The 19,496-nt window shown below is 39.3% G+C and overlaps 1 protein-coding gene across 2 annotated transcripts; it reads left to right on the top strand.

The window, feature by feature from the left end:
• The first annotated feature begins 11,890 nt into the window (after nucleotides 1-11,890).
• LOC110502373 (visual system homeobox 1-like) lies at nucleotides 11,891-14,541 on the top strand. Of its 2 annotated transcripts, none has more exons than XM_021580341.2 (5): nucleotides 11,891-12,336; nucleotides 12,685-12,763; nucleotides 12,897-13,020; nucleotides 13,149-13,341; nucleotides 13,614-14,541. In XM_021580341.2, exons 1-5 carry the CDS (start codon nucleotides 11,940-11,942, stop codon nucleotides 13,874-13,876), a joined length of 1,056 nt encoding a protein of 351 aa, XP_021436016.1. In that variant the 5' UTR covers nucleotides 11,891-11,939; the 3' UTR covers nucleotides 13,877-14,541. The 2 variants fall into 2 exon arrangements, with proteins under 2 accessions (XP_021436016.1, XP_021436017.1); XM_021580342.2 differs by having other exon boundaries at nucleotides 11,894-12,336; nucleotides 13,149-13,329.
• The last annotated feature ends 4,955 nt before the right edge of the window (nucleotides 14,542-19,496 follow it).

Here is a 19,496-nt window from a genome sequence, read left to right as displayed (position 1 = left end):
GATAATTCTTCTTTTTTAAATTCTTCAGGCTCTGTAAAGTTGGTTGTTGACCATTTCTAGATAACCATTTTCAAGTCTTGCCATAGATTTTCGAGACAATTTAAGTAAAAACTGTACCTACGCCACTCAGGCACAATCAGTGTCGTTTTGGTAAGCTACTCCAGTGTAGATTTGACCTTGTGTTTTAGGTTATTATCCTGCTGAAAGTTTAATTAATCTCCCAGTGTCTGTTGGAAAGCAGACTGAACCTTGGTTTTTCTTTAGGATTTTGCCTGTGCTTAACTGTATTCTGTTTCTTTTGATCCAAAAACCTCCCTAGTCCTTGCCGATGACACTCATATCCATAACATGATGCAGCCACCACCATGCTTGAAAATATGAAGAGTGGTACTCAGTGATGTATTGTGTTAGATTTGCCCCAAACATAACCCTTCGTATTCAGGACAAAAAGTTCATTTCTTTGCCACATCTTTTGCAGTATTACTTAAGTGCCTTGTTGCAAACAGGATGTATACTTTGGAATATTTGTATTCTGTACAGGCTTCCTTCTTTTCAATTAGGTTAGTATTGTGGAAAAACTACAGTGTTGTTGATCCATCCTCAGTTTTCTCATATCACAACCATGAAACCCTGTAACTGTTTTAAAATCACCATTGGCCTCATGGTGAAATCCCTGATCAGTTTCCATCCTCTTGGGCAACTGAGTTAGGAAGGATTCTGTCACGTCCTGACCATAGAAAACCTGTATTTTCTATAGTAGAGTAGGTCAGGGCGTGACTAGGGGTTTTTGTTCTAGTTTATATTTTCTATGTGGGGTTCTAGGTTTGATTTTCTATGTTGGGGATTTGTATGATTCCCAATTAGAGGCAGCTGGTTATCGTTGTTTCTAATTGGGGATCATACTTAAGTAGCATCTTTTCCACCTGTGTGTTATGGGATATTGTTTGTATGTATGTGTTTTGAGTTAGTGCACATAGCATATCTGTAGTCACGGTTCGTTGTTAGTTTATTTGGTTTTTTCATTGCTTAGTTTAACTTTCATTAAAATATGTGGAACTCAACATACGCTGCGCCTTGGTCCAATCATCATTATTACGAACAACGTGACAGAATATCCCATCTACAAAGGACCAAGCAGCGTGCCCAGGAAGTAATGGCATCCTGGTCTTTGGAGAAGACTAGGGAGAGAACATCCTGGACTTGGGACGACATAATGGCAGGGGAGAAGAGCCATGGAAGCAGGCGGAAGCAGCGAAGGAGGGACAGTGACGAAGTCGGGGAGGAAGGCCACAGAAACCTCAATATTTTTTGGGGGGGGGGGACATGGAGCAGTCGGCGGAGCTGAGGAGTGAACCAGAGCCAGTCTGGGAGAAGAAGGAGAATTTGGAGGAGAGAGAAATGGGAGAGTTGTTGAGTTGGTGGAGGATGCACGGATTTGGACTAAAGGAACATGTTGTCAGTTTGGTGCCACCTGAGTCAGCTCCCCGTACTCGTCCTGAGAAGTGTGTTAAAGTTCCGGTACCATTGATTCCAGCTATACGCACCAGTTCTCCAATACGTCTCCCCAGCCCGGTACGTCCTGTGCCTGCTCCTCGCACTCTCCCTCAAGTGCGTGTCCCCAGTCCGGTACGTCCTGTGCCTGCTCCTCACACTCTCCCTCAAGTGCGTGTCCCCAGTCCGGTACGTCCTGTGCCTGCTCCTCGCACTTCCCTCAGGTCCGCTTTCCCAGACAGGTGCGTCCTATTCCTGCTCCTCGTACTCTCCTTGGAGTGCGTGTGCCCAGTCCAGTACGTCCTGTGCCTCCTCCTCGCACTCACCCTGAAGTGCGTGTCACTAGTCTGGTGCCACCTGTACCGGCCCCATGCATCAGGCCTCCAGTGCGCCTCCCCAGTCCAGTACGTCCTGTGCCTGCTCCTTGCGCTCGCCCTGAGGTGCATGTCACCAGCCCGGTAACACCAGTGACGGCCCCACGCACCAGGCTGCCTGCGACGAGCCCCAGTCCAGAGCTTCCTGCAACGAGCACCAGTCCAGAGCTTCCGGCGACAGTTCCCAGTCCAGAGCTTCCGGCAACAGTTCCCAGTCCAGAGCTTCCGGCGACAGTTCCCAGTCCAGTACTTCCAGCGACAGTTCCCAGTCCAGAGCTTCTGGCGACAGTTCCCAGTCCGGAACCTCCAACGACGGTCCACAGTCCGGAACCTCCTGAGACGGTCCACTGTCCGGAACCTACTGCGACGGTCCACGGTCCGGAACCTTCTGCGACGGTCAACGGTTTGAAACCTCCAGCTCCATGGCCGGAGCCTTCCCCTGTCCCGATACCCAGTCTAAGCACGGCGTCCAGTCCAGCTCCAAGGCCAGAGTCTTCTTCTGCGTTGGTGCCCAGTCCAGGCACAGCGTCCAGTCCCGCTCCATGGCGGAAGCCTTCCCCTGCGCCGATGCCCAGTCCAGACAAAGTGTTCAGCCTGGGGCCATGGCTGGATCCAAAGGATGAGCGGGTACTTCGTCCCACACCAGAGCCGCCCCCGATGCTGGCAGATGAGCGGGTACTTCGTTCCGCACCAGAGCCGACACTAGACACCCCAACTAACCCTCCCTTTTTGTTTCAGGTTTTGCGGTCAGAGTCCGCACCTTTGGGGTGGGGGGGTACTGTCACGTCCTGACCATAGAAAACCTGTATTTTCTATGGTAGAGTAGGTCAGGGCGTGACTAGGGGTTTTTGTTCTAGTTTATATTTTCTATGTGGGTTTCTAGGTTTGATTTTCTATGTTGGTGATTTGTATGATTCCCAATTAGAGGCAGCTGGTTATCGTTGTCTCTAATTGGGGATCATACTTAAGTAGCATTTTTTCCACCTGTGGGTTATGAGATATTGTTTGTATGTATGTGTTTTGAGTTAGTGCACATAGCATATCTGTAGTCAGGTTCGTTGTTAGTTTATTGTTTATTTGTTTTTTTCGTTGCTTATTTTCACTTTCATTACAATATGTGGAACTCAACATACGATGCGCCTTGGTCCAATCATCATTATTACGACGTGACAGATGCCTATATCTTAGTTACTAGGTGTATTGATACACCATCCAAAGCCTAATCAATAACTTTTGCGTCTGCTTTTTATTTTTTTGAAATGTACTCATCGACCCATAGGTGCCATTCTTTGTGAGGCATTGTTAAAACTTCCCTGGTCATTAGGGTTGAATCTGTGCTTGAAATTCACTACTCGATTGAGGGACCTTACAGATAATTGTATGTGTGGGGTAAAGACGTGCTAGTCATAAAAAAAATCATGTTAAACACAATTATTGAACACAGAAGGAGATTATGCAACTTATTATGTGATTTGTGATTTGCACATTTTTACTTCTGAACTTATTCAGGCTTGCCATAAGAAAGAGGTTGAATACTTATCGACTCAAAACATTTCAGATTTTACATTTTTATTAATTTCGGAAATTTTCTACAAACATAATTCCACTTTGACATTATAGGGTATTGTGTACACAAAATCTCAATTTAGTCTGGAACACAACAAAATGTGGAAAAAAATAAAAGGGTGTGAATACATTCTGAAGGCACTTTATATGCTTTTATTGTACTGTTGTTGTCATTGTTGTTTTCTTCTTTCTCAGAATCAATAAGTAGATATAGCGTTTATTGTAGATCAGATTTTGTTATTCAGAGATGGGAAGAAAAACTGTTGCTACAATTAACCTTCAATATATATATATTTTAAATTAACTATAGAGCCTAAATATTCTCTGATTCTGTAATAAAGTGATTGACAGGATGTCTGTTATATTTTTGTAAAAAACGAAACAATGGAGAATAAAAAGCAACCATTGAAGTTTGTATAAAATATTTTATACAATAGAGAAAAATACATAAATGTATATGTTAACGTGAGAGCAAGAAGACAAGATAAATAATTAAATGTGGCCTAATGCGTCCATCACACATGCTGTGACCTTTTGAGTATGGACTCCCCTTATTGGTGATGATTACGGACAGGAGCTGATTTTAACAGATGCAACCACGGGCCCCTTTTCAATCTATCATCAAGTCATCCAATGGAATTAAAGGTTGCTGTACTTACAGAACACAAGCAATTAATTACAAAACCAAAAGCCGAGAAAACTCTAAAAATGTTAAGATATGAAAGAAAGATAAAGTGCTAAACCGACAGAAATCTGGATCAGGATAAAAGCTCTGAGAGCAAAGAATCTAAAAACCTTAATCTGAACATTATTCATCCCCCAAAATCAATGAATCCTCTTCTTGATATAATTATAATCCATGTTGAATATTAAATATGACATAGGTTTCTGAAGTGAGCAGCGGTTTATGCGACCTTACCCCATGCACGCACGCACGCACGCACACACACACACACACACACACACACACACACACTTTAGTAGATTTTGGATGAGCACTAAACCTTAACACTGTAAGTACATTTTTAAATCATACAATCAAAACTGAGGTGGACACATTGTATACCCTTTGTAAATCTGCACATGTTTAGCAATCATTGTAGTTGCGTAATGTTTTCATTATACAGAAGATTATACTGTACTAAAGAATATATATAAGAAAATGATGTAAAAACTGATTTTACAGTCCATTAATGTGCAGTTTTCTGCTGGCAGCAGGGTGGTGTCTTGTGTGTATGTGTGCACATGCACGTGCACTTGCATGCATGCATGCATACTGTATGTGTGTTATGTGCAACAGAGCATGCTTTAAGTGAGGTTGACAAAACTACGAGATCTGCTTCGCCTTAACCCCTAGAGTCTATTGATGCACCCGTGCATCAATCTAAGTAACATCAAATTCCGTCAGTTTAAACTAGAGATATCTGCATGGGCTGCGTCTCAATCCGCCTGTCGCCCTTCCGCATCTGCAGTGGAAAGTGGCAGAGCCCAGGAGACATCCCGAAAATCGGTCTTCTCACGAAACCGTCTGTAGCATTTTTTTTTTATATATCTAAAGGAGTCCTAAAATTCTAAATCCAATAGCTAAGTGATCCATGGCATGCCCTTCTTAAAACAACTACATATGTCAGCTTAGAACCCCCACTCCTCAATGGCTTAGACCCTTCATGGCAGGTTCATGAGATAAAGATTGCTGGAAGGGGAGTCTTAGCCAAGTAATTGTGGAGGGTGGGGTGTTCAAAGAGATGTCTCACAGTGTGACGCCACATGTCTTTGAGCGCTAAATAAGCAGTGGCATAAGAGACTGTCCTGATGCAGAGACAACAAGATCAGGAAGAGAACAGCAGGGGGTCCTTAACATTGGCTGATGAGGAAGTAAGGAGCTCTCTCCATTGCTATGTTACGACAGCAGTGTCTCATGTTCTTGGTGATTACAAATCCTGATGAATCTTAATAGAAAGGCTCAAACATCTGGACTCAGCCCAGTCTGTCTGCTTACACCACACGTTTGTCAAGTGTGCATCATGAGGTCACACCCATCGGTCCATGCCCCCACCCCAGAGAGGATTTGTCCATCTGCCAGATTTGCCTTGTGTATAGTACCAACAGTCCGTGAGGAAGAAGACTGTCCATGGTCAAGAGATCTGAAATACAGTGAGGTCCAGTGTTGCTCTGACTATGAGGTTAAAGTGCAAACTGTCAGCTTTAATTTGAGCGTATTTTAATCTATATCGGGTGAACCGACTCAAAATAGTCAAAAATGTAGTATTTGGTCCCATATTTCTAGCATACAATGATTACATCAAGCTTGTGACTCTACAAACTTGTTGGATGCATTTGCAGTGTGTTTTGGGTCTGTTTCAGATTATTTTGTGTCCAATAAAAATGAACTGTAAATAATGTATTGTGTCATTTTGCAGTCACTTTTATTGTAAATAAGAATATAATATGTTTCTAAACACTTCTACATTAATGTGGATGCTACTATGATTACGGATAATCATGAATGAATCGTGAATAATGATTAGTGAAAAAGTTACAGAGGCAGAAATATCATACCCCCCCCCCCCCCCCCCCCCCAAAAAAAAAAGCTATCCTCCCCTATTATTGGAAATGGTTCAAGGTTAGCATGTCAAGTCAACGGGTATGAATACTTTCTGAAGGCACTGTATATGTCAGGAACGTGGCCCATCTATAAATCAAACGACCTCCATGTGCCAGGGATAGCCGGAGAAAAGTTGAGCAAAATGCCATTTTTGATGTTATGTTCTTTAAGAGCTTATTAATCTTGGCTGTGGAGAATCACCTAGAAATATCATCTGGAAAATAATGAGCAGATAACTTTTACTGATTAGCTTAATCCCATGTAATCCCATTTGATGACACTATGAAACCCAGTCTTGCAATCTGGCCTTTAAAATAATGTTTTTTTTCCCCCTCCGCTCAATTCACTCCAAGCGCCCTTTTAAGGGAAGTGGGATGTTATATTCTGAGTATTTTAAGGGTGTTATTTCTATCAAATTAAAGAGAGTGTTGTGTTTATTTAATTTTCCTAAATTTACCCCGTGTTAATTTTAAGATTCTGCAATATGGGTTTAGAAACTGCTGAAACAAATTGAAAACCAATCCTGGTAGCCTACTAATGATGGTGCTGGTGTACATTATGGGTCTGGGTTTACAGGCCTGCACAGATTCTTATTGGCCTTATTGTCGTTATTTTCGATGCAGTAAACCTGATAATTGTTACTGCATGCCCACAAGTCTAATGCATAATGATTCGTTGAGGACATTGATTTAATCTTATGAGATGAGAATAAATAATTTTATGTTACTTACCTCTTAATTGACATTGAAAAAGCTTATCTGATGTTAACTGTGGATTATCCTGAATCATCTATTTTACATCATTTGAAATTCGGATCATTCGATGTTAGGATGGCCCACTTCTTATCTCCAATAACTGAATTCACAGCCTATCATGTTCAAATCCCACGATTTTCCTAGTATAAACGAACTATTAGCTATTTACAACCATTTTGATCTAAGGCTGTGTGAAAAACACATCACGTGCTCTTTGGTGGATATGTGCCCTAAAAGCAGATTTCACACAGCTCCATTCAAATGATAGATTAAAACAAATGTAATGCATTTGGTGTAATTATCTTGGTTATCTTGGCTTTTTAAATCAGAGACTGACTCGATACACTTTCACCTCCTTAAATGAAAAGTAATTGGGCAAACGAGGAAGTTTTTTTTATACCTGGTCATAATTTCCTAAACTTATCCTAATATCTATTCTTAATATCTATTCAGACAGGAAATTTGGCGAAGGGTTAGAAACTTTATTTAGAACATCAGATTTTCTCTAAATATGGTTTTCTCAGGCCTCAGTGAAAGTGTACTAAGAGGCCCACTGGGCACAACGTCAGTTCAACGTCTAGTTTTGATCTACATTTGGTTGAGTTGTCAACTGACGTGAATTCAACGTGAAATCAACGCAAAAATGTCACCATGTCATTGGATTTAGGTTAAAAGATGGGTGAAAAATAGACGAAATTCCTTTACATTGATGACTTCAGGAGATGGCTGGTTCTTGAATTGCGGTGGCATTTGACATCCCTTTCCATTGCAACCATGAAAAACACTTTAAAATTACAAACAGTTACACATCATACAGATGTAGGATCTTAATTTGAGCCAGTTTGATACAGCAGGAAAATAATCCTGCAGCAACAGAAAATATGAATTATTACGTGGATTATAGTTCAGTCTAACATTCTTAAATGGAAATGTCAAGCTTCAGAAGACTTTTTAATACACTACAAGTTTACATTTCCTGCATTCTTAGGGTAATCAAATTGGCTCATCCCAGTCATGTATAAAGTTGTAGTGACATGTTTTTGGATAATATAGATGTCTATCTATTATTTTTAATGCTATAAAATTGTTTTAAAAAACGTATCAAATATATTGTACAGATCAATAAAAGCAAGGAACGCTATTAAAATATATATTTTTTTACTAGCATAATTTCTGTCCCTCAGTTTTATGTCATTGGTGTTACCGCCTTGAAAATCACTAATTACAAAGATATACAAGGACCTTGAGCATTCCCTTCAGTGGCAAACTGTTATCGTGGGGAGGGGTCTATATTAAATACAATAATTAGCTAATCACACCCTCAATTTTAAGATTCCATTGATCATTTGGTGTGTCTTAATTCAAAGTGTCACTTGGTGTTACTCACTTTATAAGGAGGGAAATAACATTGTGAGCAAAATTATTAATCATATAACCTTAGTAAATTATTTTTAAAAGGTTGGGTGTGCTTGATTCTAAGGTTAATGACCTTAGAAAATCCTCAATAACTAAAATGTCTCATCGGTGTTACTACTCCTTCACTACTGGTGGCGCAATGTTATCATAATGGTACAAATTATTTAAAGGAAGGCACCACACCCTAAAAGAGTATATATTTCCCTTATTCATATCACAGTTGAATATAGACACCAATATAATACTTTTTTGTATTACAACTTTTCTGAAATATTGTATTATATGCAAATGAGGCGATATCTCATTAACAATTTGCATATTTGAACTGATGCAAATGTATTTTTCTGGACACTGGATGAAGTCAGGCTAAATATTTTGGTTTCATCATTTTGTTACGGAACTTATATAAAGCAGCTTGTGGAGCTATACCTTTGTCATATTTATATCTGTAAATTACTAAACCATGTACATAAACAGCATTTTTGGCACATATTTCCAACATATTTTTGGCACATTTGACAACATATAAACAATTCCCTCCATACAAATTTGGCGACTATATCGAATGATAACCTAACAGATGGTGGTGAATACAGATACTTCTGAAACTGACTTTTTATTGCTGGGTTGTGGGAAGAATCTGACTTTCAGGAAATGGCAGTAAAATATAACAAATTTAAAATGTGCCTACCAAACGCCAAAAACCTATTTAGACCCAGTCACAATCTCTTCAAAGTAAGTTACTACATATAGTCCACTTTGCAACATTCTCTATGTAATGGGATTTTACATTATGTTAAAAGGCATGACGTTTTGACAATGTTATGGAGTACCAAACCTGCCATAATTATAAAGAAATGAATAAATAAATGTACACATACAGTAAATAGATAAATACATTAATAAATACATGAATTCACATATAAATACATAAATACACACATAAATAGATACATGAATAAATGGATGAATAAATGCACACATAAATAGATAAAAACTGTAATTATTAAAATAATGAATCACACTTTAATTGTATTCATTTATATTATTTCTTCATTTATTTATTGCTGTATTTGTTCCTCCAATATGATAAGGAGGGGGTGTCAAGTAAACATATGTGGGTGGTATCTAACATCATTGGTGGATCAATTGGATTTGCCTGGTGTGCGTTCAATATGACAGAACAGTGTTTAGGTTAGTATTTTATGTATCTATTTATGTGTTCATATATTTATTTATTTTTAATTACGGCAGGTTTGGTCCTCCATAGAGGGTAGTATAATAAACAAAATAAAACATACATTTACATCAAATTTTTGACATTTTTAAGTTTACTTTTTGCAAGTGCTAATATTAAATTACTAAAGTCTATGGAAAAATTTAATTTCAGCCTTCAAGTCATTAAGCTGCCATATTAGTTGATTTAGAATGGGAGATGTATCCAAATACAATTAAATAAATACAAACGCAGAAAAATTTGGTTTTATAAATGACCTGCCCAAATATCACCTCAATTTAAGAATGACCCATATGCAATGCAAAAGTACACTGATAAACTTTCTACAAAGGGTAGCCTGTTGAAGGTCAATTTTGTGAGTGAAATGCTGTTAAGTCTCCATTTGTTATCACCTTGATTTTACATCTTCAGTTTGTCAAATCTGCTCCTGCAACGCCCTCTACTGCTCATCCTGTGTCTCCTTGACCTGCCGCCACTCCCCCAGTACTCTCTCCCTCTCTCTATGTGTGTGTGATTGTGTGGGCGGAGACAGGTGTGCTGGAGTCAGAGCAGATCCCCACCAGCTGCAACCTGTTCCACAATCAAGACCTCTACAAATACTCAGCCCTGCCACTTTCGCCCTGCCACTTCCACCCTGCCAGATCATTATCTCTGCTCAGTCAGTCTACGTTTCTAGCCGTTTGTTACTATTCAGATCCTGTTATCCTGTTGTGCCTGTTTTCCTTGCCTGACACTGTTTTCCTCTCCGCTACAGTTCTGCCCACTCTGACTCTGGTCCCTGTCTCTAGTCCCATGTATCTTCATCCTGGTATTCTGTCCTGGATTCCCCACTCTACTACTCCCTTGGATTCCCCCTCGGGACCTGCATATGCTGTCCCAACCCCTCTCGCTCCAGCCTCAGCCTCCGCACCTGGTTTCCAGCAACCCGCCCAAGCTTCCCCTGACCTGCACTCCCTCTCCCCCCTGTGTTTCAATAAATACCTTGGTTACTTCATCCCAGTCTCCTCGTCTGAGTCTGCTCTTGGGTTCCCCTGTTCCACTTCGCATAACACAGTTAGGCCAGTTAGGCCTAATTGGTGATATTTTTTATTGCACAAACTTTGTTGGTTATTTAAAGCTAAGTAAATGAAAACAGAAACAAATGACCCTCTAATTCAAAAACCAATTACCCAAATGGAGGTTTGACTATAGTTTGTTAATCCAGAACATCTTGTCAGGGAGATTTGGACCTTTCTTTAATATTAAATGAATGCAAACTTTCCTTATTATTTTGCAGGTCTACTGGCATTTTTCATCACCATGATGATGTGGCCGGTGATACTTTGCTTCTCAAAAGTCCAATATCTTTAAAACTTGACTGCTGACATGCAAAATATTTTGGGACTCTATCAACAGTGGACTAATGAAAGAAATACAAAAATATAATTTTTTTTTGTGGAGTTTCTCTTTAACTATATGAAGGTTCTGGGAAACAAGGCCCAGAGTTGTAAAGATTGAATCAAATGTTGCAAACTATCATTTGTAAATGTCCTTTGAATGCAAGATGTGATGTGCATGGAAATTATGGATTTTCTTCATGATCATTTTTCTGTCAGGCATAGGCCTACATTTCTTTTCACCTTGTGGTGCAAAGAAATGTAGCAAAATATTTATATGTAAAATATCAAAAATCATTGAGATGTTGCATTGACAGAAACTAATAACTTTCTTTTTTTCGAAATGTGTCAACTGACATCGTCAGGCCACCTTTCCAGGCTATTTAGCTTGTTCTTTATTCTGCAGGTTGCATCATTAGCTTGCTGTAGCTTAGTATACAATTCTTCGCCTAAATTAATTTAACATTCAATTAATTCAATCCCAGAGAGTGATTAGAATAAACCTATGACTTGAACTTATTCTCAAATGTTCATATTTTTTGTCTTTTAAACCTATTCCCAGTTTGGCTATATATTACGCTAGACTAGTCCTAGTCAAGAGGCTATTCTCACATTTTCACTGCACGGGCAAACAGCGATTTTCGTTAGGATAGTATGTTTCCTCATTTACACATTTAGAAAACAAATAAAATAAATACGCTTCACTGAGCAATGACCATAGCACAGCAACAGCAGATTGAGATAAAATGAAGGTTGATCATTGAAAAATGTTTATAAACATTTAAAATAAAGTTTATTTTTTAAGATGTAAACCATGCACTATTGTTTAGCTGGAGACCTACATAAATGCCATTTGACATCAGAGAAAAACACTTAGCACCAGTTCAGATAGAGGGGACAGAGGATAAAATCCTTATCGGATTTGAGTCAAAATTGGTGGCAATTAATCCTTTAGGATTGAAAAAGGGAAACGCCTCCTTTCGGTTTGACGGGTCAGGTTCGCTCTGATTGGTCACTGGAGGTTATCCCCGGGACACAACACAGGGATAAATTGTCCTCCCATATGTCTGCCACCTCATCACCCAAGCTGCAGGGAAAAGAGAAGTATAGAGCTTTACAATGACAACCATGATAGGAAGAGAGGATGGCGCGGATGAAAAGCCCAAAGTCAAGATGCTGGCGCCTGCATTTGGGATCGATAAATCACGACTTCATGGATCTGGGTTTAGGTCTAAAGGCTTTGCCATCACGGACCTACTGGGTCTTGAAACGGATCTCCAGCCTCGCCCATCCGGACCTTATGGAGTAGGAGGACACGGGGATGTTCAGAGCGCTGGGATGGGATTCCCTTTCGCTGGAGGATCCTTGCCTCTTGGTCTGGGGTTCCTGTGCAGTTTGGCGGCTCAGCAACCTCCGGGGGGGCCCTGCTTCCTACCGAGTCACATACCCCTCCTTCAGTCCAGGACGGAGAGCCATTTCATGCAGAATATGGAGCAACAAAGAGACGCCTACTCTGGTACAGCTCATTTCAAGTGGTTGACTTTACAGTTACAGTTAGCTGTCCCCTTAGCATGTATTCTCAGGGGTGCTGAAACCTGATGTAGCTCAATTTATTTAAAATATTCAATGCGTTCAAGATTGACGTAGCGTTATTTTATCTCTCAAAATTAAGATGTTGATTGAATGTTAAACCTATCCAAAATAAAAATGTTCGACTCGCGCTAAATTTGATGACTCTATATTCCATTTACAAGCACTCGATTTATTGAACTTTTCTGTACAATTATAAATTAACATTTATATGTTGTATTTGGGTTTGATTGTTATTCTTTAATAGCCTATATGTTTCCCTTTTATTTTTTAGATGACGAGTGTCTCTCTGGTGAACGAAACGATTCGAAAAACTCAGGGAACTCACAGAAGAGAAAGAAAAGGAGGCACAGGTTGGTACATATGACGCAGTTTTATTGCGCCAGAGCAAAAAGAGAAATTGAATTAAATTAAAGTACAATGAATGCCGTTAGGACGCCGGTGTTTATCAATGCTTTCAATAAAAATAAAATACATCCATTACAGAACTGTGTTCACTTCTCATCAACTGGAGGAGCTGGAAAAGGCATTCCATGAGGCACATTACCCAGATGTGTATGCCAGGGAAATGTTAGCAATGAAGACAGAATTGCCTGAGGACAGAATACAGGTATGCTATTTATAACAACATGTAGGCTACTACAAGGTTGAACGAGCGTGCAAACTTACAACTGCCTTATTGAAATAGTTTAATCTGCAAAATTGTCCAAATATCTAACATTTGTGCCTATTTTTCAGGTTTGGTTTCAGAATCGTCGGGCCAAGTGGAGGAAGCGTGAGAAGTGCTGGGGACGCAGCAGTGTGATGGCAGAGTATGGGCTCTACGGTGCCATGGTCCGCCACTCCATCCCTCTGCCAGAATCAATCATCAACTCCGCCAAAAGCGGGATGATGGGCTCCTGTGCTCCCTGGCTTCTAGGTGAGCCAGCAGGTTGTTTGCTTTATTCATAATATAAGACTCAAATATGTATTTAATCACTTGAATACATAGCTGAGATGTGTTTTGTATCCGAACAATGTTTGATTGGACATTCAGCCAACACATTTCATAACGTATACATTATAACGATAAAGGTCTAAATGTTAGGCCAACATTTTAGTTTACAAATAGACCTATAGGCCTAATGTCTATTTATTTTTTGCTTTATTTTGCTATAGGCTGCGCTGAGACTAATTGTTTTTCATTTTGATCACTTTACGCAGGAATGCACAAGAAGTCCATGGATATAGTAAAGAAGTCCCCAGGAATGCCAGAGTTTACCCACTCGGATACTAACTCCGAGGAAACTAAAGGGAAAGACAACGACATGTCCTGGCCAAATCGCTCTCGTGGTATAGACGACAGCGAGGACATGGCAATAGACCTATCCAGCACCTCTAAGCAGGACAGCAGCAAGAGCACTTTGAAGTCATCGTCGCCCCAAAGGGATCCCATTCGCAACAGTGATTCAGACGATGAAAGCTAAATTAATCCCGGTTGCAGACAGTGATTCAGACGATGAAAGCTAAATGAATCCCGGTTGCAGACAGTGAGCTTGAACATTTGCGTGGAAATTATGCTCACCTGGAAGACAATTATTTTCCAAAGATGCGCAACATTCCCATCACATTAGGGGTGTACAGTGTACTTGTCTTATTTCTTAATAATTGTATTTGGACATATGTTTTATAAAGTTGTTTGGTTTTAAATATAAGAAAATATTTCATGTTTTATTCAACTTTTGTTTGATTTGTGTGTTGTTGAAATGATATTTCAAAAAAGAAGAGAGAGGACCAAGGAGAGGATATATCACCTCTTCTCCTGCAGAAACGTGTTACATGATAAATCCAAATGCAATTTCTCTAAAAAACAATTAGTGAAAATGTACAAACCTCATGCCTACATTTCATTTCATGTTTTTGAAAGGTGGTGGTTAGGGTGTAAACCCCACCACCTGCATTTGATATAAAATATAAACTAAAATACACAGATTATCAAATGGCACAATTATGAAGCACTTTAGTTGTGTTGATACTGAATGTCATTCAGAGGTCAATTTCACCGCAATGACAGCAATAATAACAACACTGTAATAACAGTAATATCAGGAAAACAGTACCTGGATAAAGAAATAAAAGTATTTTTTTGAAATTGTGTATTTTTATTGATTTGTATAGGCCTACCTTCATATAGGCCTACCTTCATTCACTTGATGTAGCCTAGATAACGTTATTGGTTCCACAAATCTGTTTTAATTGTAATATTTACATGGGTTAATAAAAAGACAGAAGTTGATGCAGTAAGTAACCCAGTTACCCCGTTGCGATGTAAATGAATCTTTACGACGATCGTCCCAAATGCATCGCCTTTCTACATTTTTACCAAATAAGCACCTAGAGAGAACGTTCACGTATAAGTGCCTCAGACCATGCGTCGATACAGGATCGAAAGAAAAGCAGCGCTGCCTTCGGATCAGCTTTCTCCATTCAAATTGTACCTTAACATTAGAAGTAGTCAAAAATAATGACCACGCATCAGCTCCTAGAGCGATATTACCACCTATGGCTCCAAATAGGCTATTGAGGCAGTTTATTCCCACCCAATAATAATGCACTAAATCCCAGATTGTGCACATCTTTGCGCTAGTTGTCACCCATTCTTAAACACATTGAGGCACAAATAACAGACAGTAGCCTAGTGGCAAATTAGAACTCAATTGATTGAACATGAAATGTATTTAAATGTGATTGAAACAGCCTATATAGGCCCATGTAGCCTATGTAGGCCATATTTTAACGCAGTCATCTCGGTTTTTATTTGAAGCATAATCTCATCCTTCACTTGTTTATAACAATAGCAAATAAGCTACTTTGGCAACTTTGTATTTAGTCAACTCCTGCTCTGAAGTCAGACAGATAGCCTAAACATATTGATTCTACACTATATTGATCCTTTAATATCCAAAGAACCAAAAGGTTATACATAGGACCCCAAATATCATTTTTCTTCAAAGAGTGGATCCATTACACTCACCACTAACAGCACACAGTTTCACATTTGATTTGATTTAGTGGCAAAACAGGTATAATCAAATACAATGTTTTGCTAATGTTGAAAATCCAATAGACAACAGTATACATGAACACTTATACCTGTAATAAGGTATGCCATCTTTCACCAGCTATTACATTCTCAGATTAGTGTGCCAACCTTCAAACTGATTTTTCAGTGGGTGCTGCAGCAACCTCAGCCCCCCTACATCCTGTGGCTATGCCTGCTCCCATCCATTCCCACCCCATCCTTCTGCGGTCGTCCTCTCTCTCCCAGGGGCATCACATCAAGCTCTCGCTCTCCGAGTCTTGGAAGCCCCCTTCAACTCTTGCTTAAGATTCATATAAACAATTGGATTGATGAACGGTGGCACCATGTGCAGCACCATCATTGTAACATGCTGGATACTTCATTGCTGAGAGAAGCGATAGGACACAGTTTGCTCTTGTAGTATACAGGTTGCAGAGTCCTAGATTATTGGCACCAATTGAAGTAAAAACATGCAGAGATAGAAGGCTCTACAAGCATGGCGGTTGTTCAGTTTAAGGGCCATAACAGCCCTGCGTGCCTCGTTGAATACTGTATACGCCCATAACAGGAGCAGAAGATGATGATTGAAAGAGTCATGATGGTAATGGGAGGGGTCATGGAGCTGTACATTTTGCACATGATTAAAGCTCATAGATGCTCTCACGATTCAAGGCTCACAGAGCAGCCCTGCAGTGGCTCTGTTAAATGCACCCCGTCCCAGGGGTGATGTCCAGAGTCATTTGAGAGTTTAAAATCACACTTACCATAATACCAAAAATGCCTTATATTTAATGTACAGAATGAAGCCCAATGGTGGGAGATAAATAGTCGATGATTGATGAACTAAAACACAATAAACCACACCAAAGCTCATCGGCTCAGAGGAAATGTAGGCATAGGTCTATCCTTACATGCGTCGGTGCGCGCATGTTGATTTTGTCCACCCACACAAGACGCGATCAGGACTCTGAAACAACTATATTAATTTGGGGACAGGTCAAAAAGCATTAAACATTTATGGCAATTTAGCTAGCTAGCTTGCTGTTGCTAGCTAATTTGTCCTGGGATGTAAACATTGGGTTGTTATTTTACCTGAAATGCACAAGGTCCTCTACTCCGACAATTAATCCTCAGATAAAAGGGTAAACTGAGTTTGTTTCTAGTCATCTCTCCTCCTTCAGGCTTCTTCTTTTTGTTTGGACTGTATATGGCGGTTGGCAACCAACTTTAAGGTGTATTACCACCACCAACTGGACTGGAGTGTGGACCTCAGTTTCAATCATCTTTCAATCACTCACGTGGGTATAGGACGGCACCTTTTCAAATGGGTCGTGGGCGGATTCAACCTTACCAATGAGACCTTAGGGCAGGAATCATGAACTAGATTCATCGGATAGTCAGGGGGAGGGAACATAATTACAAATAATTAGTAGACTGCAAACAGGCCAAAAGAAACCTAAACAGTTATAATATTTGACTAAAACATAATAATTTCAAACCTTGCTTACATTTCTATACGATCACATACACTGGTGTACAAAACATTAGGAACATGACAGACTGACCAGGTGAATTCAGGTAAAAGCGAAGATTCTTTATTGTTGTCACTTGTTAATTAAATCCACTTCAATCATGAAGGGGAGTTTAGAGGTTAACCTCTAAAGGTCCAACAAACCAAAAATCCAAGTTAAGGAATATGACTAAACCAAATCAAACTCTATTTAAATTGTATTTCATGTTTGATTTGATGCAGTCCTATTCTTTAACTTATTCTTTTGGATAAGATGTGAATCCAACATATCAGTTATACATTTGTAGATAAACTGGAATTAAAGCCAGACTAAGTCAGTGACCCAAATGGAACTATCCAAGATGAAGATACATTTTTATTTATTTTATATGCGTTGACTACCAAACCCAATTCAACATCACTTTTAAAATACAATAAATAGCCTATTAACTTGTCGACAAGTAAAAAAATGTCACGTTGGATTCACATCTTAGAAGGAACTATCCAAGCAGTAGATACATCTTCTTTAAATGCTGATATTTGGTTATGTTGTCAACCAAACGTAATTCAATATTACTTTTGTAATACAATAAATAAATAGACTAAAGTTAAGGCTATTATACAAACTAATGTAACATTCAAGATTAAAACAAGTAACACATCCATGGCCACATTTTGAGGTTACTGTTACCATACATTTCGTCTTATGTAATCATATAAAGCCTGCATGTTCAAGATGGTATGCATACATCGTTGCATGTCTGTGGAGATCTTTACATTTCCTCTAATAATCTGTACATGATCTAGAACGACATTGGTCACTTTCCCCACTTTTCATGTAATCTGACATTGTGTTCCACTGTGGACTTTGCTTTGCTTTTAAATGGTTGAAAGCGAAGTGACAGACATTTGGGTGACAACTAAACCAAACATCAGACATTGTTTTTCCATTGGAATTTGGTTGTATTTTAAGATGATTCAAAGCATAGCAATAACACATGGGGAAATTCAACTAACTTTTGGCTGTCTTTTTGAGTGGTTAAATATAGGTTGTAATCTCATTGATCAACATCTCAACCAAATATAACCAAATTATCTAGGTTGAGATTATGTGGAGTGCCCAGTGGATATTTGGGGTTATTGTCCTGCTAAAAGATGACAATTCTATCCCAGCAATAGGATTTTTAAGGGATACTTTCTGATTTTGGCAATGAACACCCTTTATCTAGGCTACTTCCCCAGAGTCAGATGAACTCTTGGATACCATCTTTATGTCTCTGCGTGCAGTTTGACGGAAGTTGCTAATAGAGGTCAACAGATTATGATTTTTTTTAAAGCCAATACCAATACCGATTATTGGAGGACCAAAAAAAGCCAATACCGATTGATCAGCCGATTCTTTTAATTTATTTGTAATAATGACAATTACAACAATACTGAATGAACACTTATTTTAACGTAATATAATACATCAATAAAAATCCATTTAGCCTCAAATAAATAATGAAACATGTTCAATTTGGTTTAAATAATGCAAAAACAAAGTGTTGGAGAAGAAAGTAAAGTGCAATATGTGCCATGTAAAAAAGCTAACGTTTAAGTTCCTTGCTCAGAACATGAGAACATATGAAAGCTGGTGGTTCCTTTTAACATGAGTCTTCAATATTCCCAGGTAAGAGGTTTTAGGTTGTAGTTAATATAGTATTTATAAGACTATTTCTCTCTATACCATTTGTATTTCATATACCTTTGACTATTGGATGTTCTTATAGGCACTTTAGTATTGCCAGTATAACAGTATAGCTTCTATCCCTCTCCTCGCCGCTACCTGGGCTCGAACCAGGAACACATCGACAACAGCCACCCCCGAAGCAGCGTTACCCATGCAGAGCAAGGGGAACAACTACTCCAAGTCTCAGAGCGAGTGACGTTTGAAACGTTATTAGCTCGCACCCCACTAACTAGCTATCCATTTCACATCGGTTACACGAGCCTCATCTTGGGAGTTGATTGGCTTGAAGTCAAAAGCAACGCAATGCTTGAAGCAGCGCAATGCTTGAAGCATTGTGAAGATCTGCTGGCAAAACGCACAAAAGTGCTGTTTGAATGAATGCTTACGAGCCTGCTGCTGCCTACCATCGCTCAGTAAGACTGCTCTATCAAATATCAAATCGACTTAATTATAACATAAAAACACACAGAAATACGAGCCTCTGGTCATTAATATGGTCGTATCTGGAAACTATAATTTCGAAAACAAAACGTTTATTATTTCAGTGAAATACGGAACTGTTCGGTATTTTATCTAACGGGTGGCATCCATAAGTCTAAATATTCCTGTTACATTGTACAACCTTCAATGTTATATCATGATTACGTAAAATTCTGGAAAATTAGTTCGCAATGAGCCAGGCTGCCCAAACTGTTGCATATACCCTGACTCTGTGTGAAATGAACGCAAGAGAAGTGACACAATTTCACCTGGTTAATATTGCCTGCTAACCTGGATTTCTTT

This window comes from Oncorhynchus mykiss, chromosome 23 (genome assembly GCF_013265735.2).
Source record: "Oncorhynchus mykiss isolate Arlee chromosome 23, USDA_OmykA_1.1, whole genome shotgun sequence".
Lineage (NCBI taxonomy): Eukaryota > Metazoa > Chordata > Actinopteri > Salmoniformes > Salmonidae > Oncorhynchus > Oncorhynchus mykiss.
Note: the sequence above shows the minus strand (reverse complement) of the source record. Positions and strands in the feature narration are given on the sequence as shown.

Excerpts from the sequence above, each read along its gene's own strand:
- LOC110502373 (XM_021580341.2), top strand. The coding sequence starts at position 11,940 with ATGACAACCATGATAGGAAGAGAGGATGGCGCGGATGAAAAGCCCAAA. Across the intron at positions 12,764-12,896 it reads AGAAAGAAAAGGAGGCACAG|AACTGTGTTCACTTCTCATC; the intron begins GTTGGTACATAT and ends CATCCATTACAG. Across the intron at positions 13,021-13,148 it reads TGCCTGAGGACAGAATACAG|GTTTGGTTTCAGAATCGTCG; the intron begins GTATGCTATTTA and ends CCTATTTTTCAG.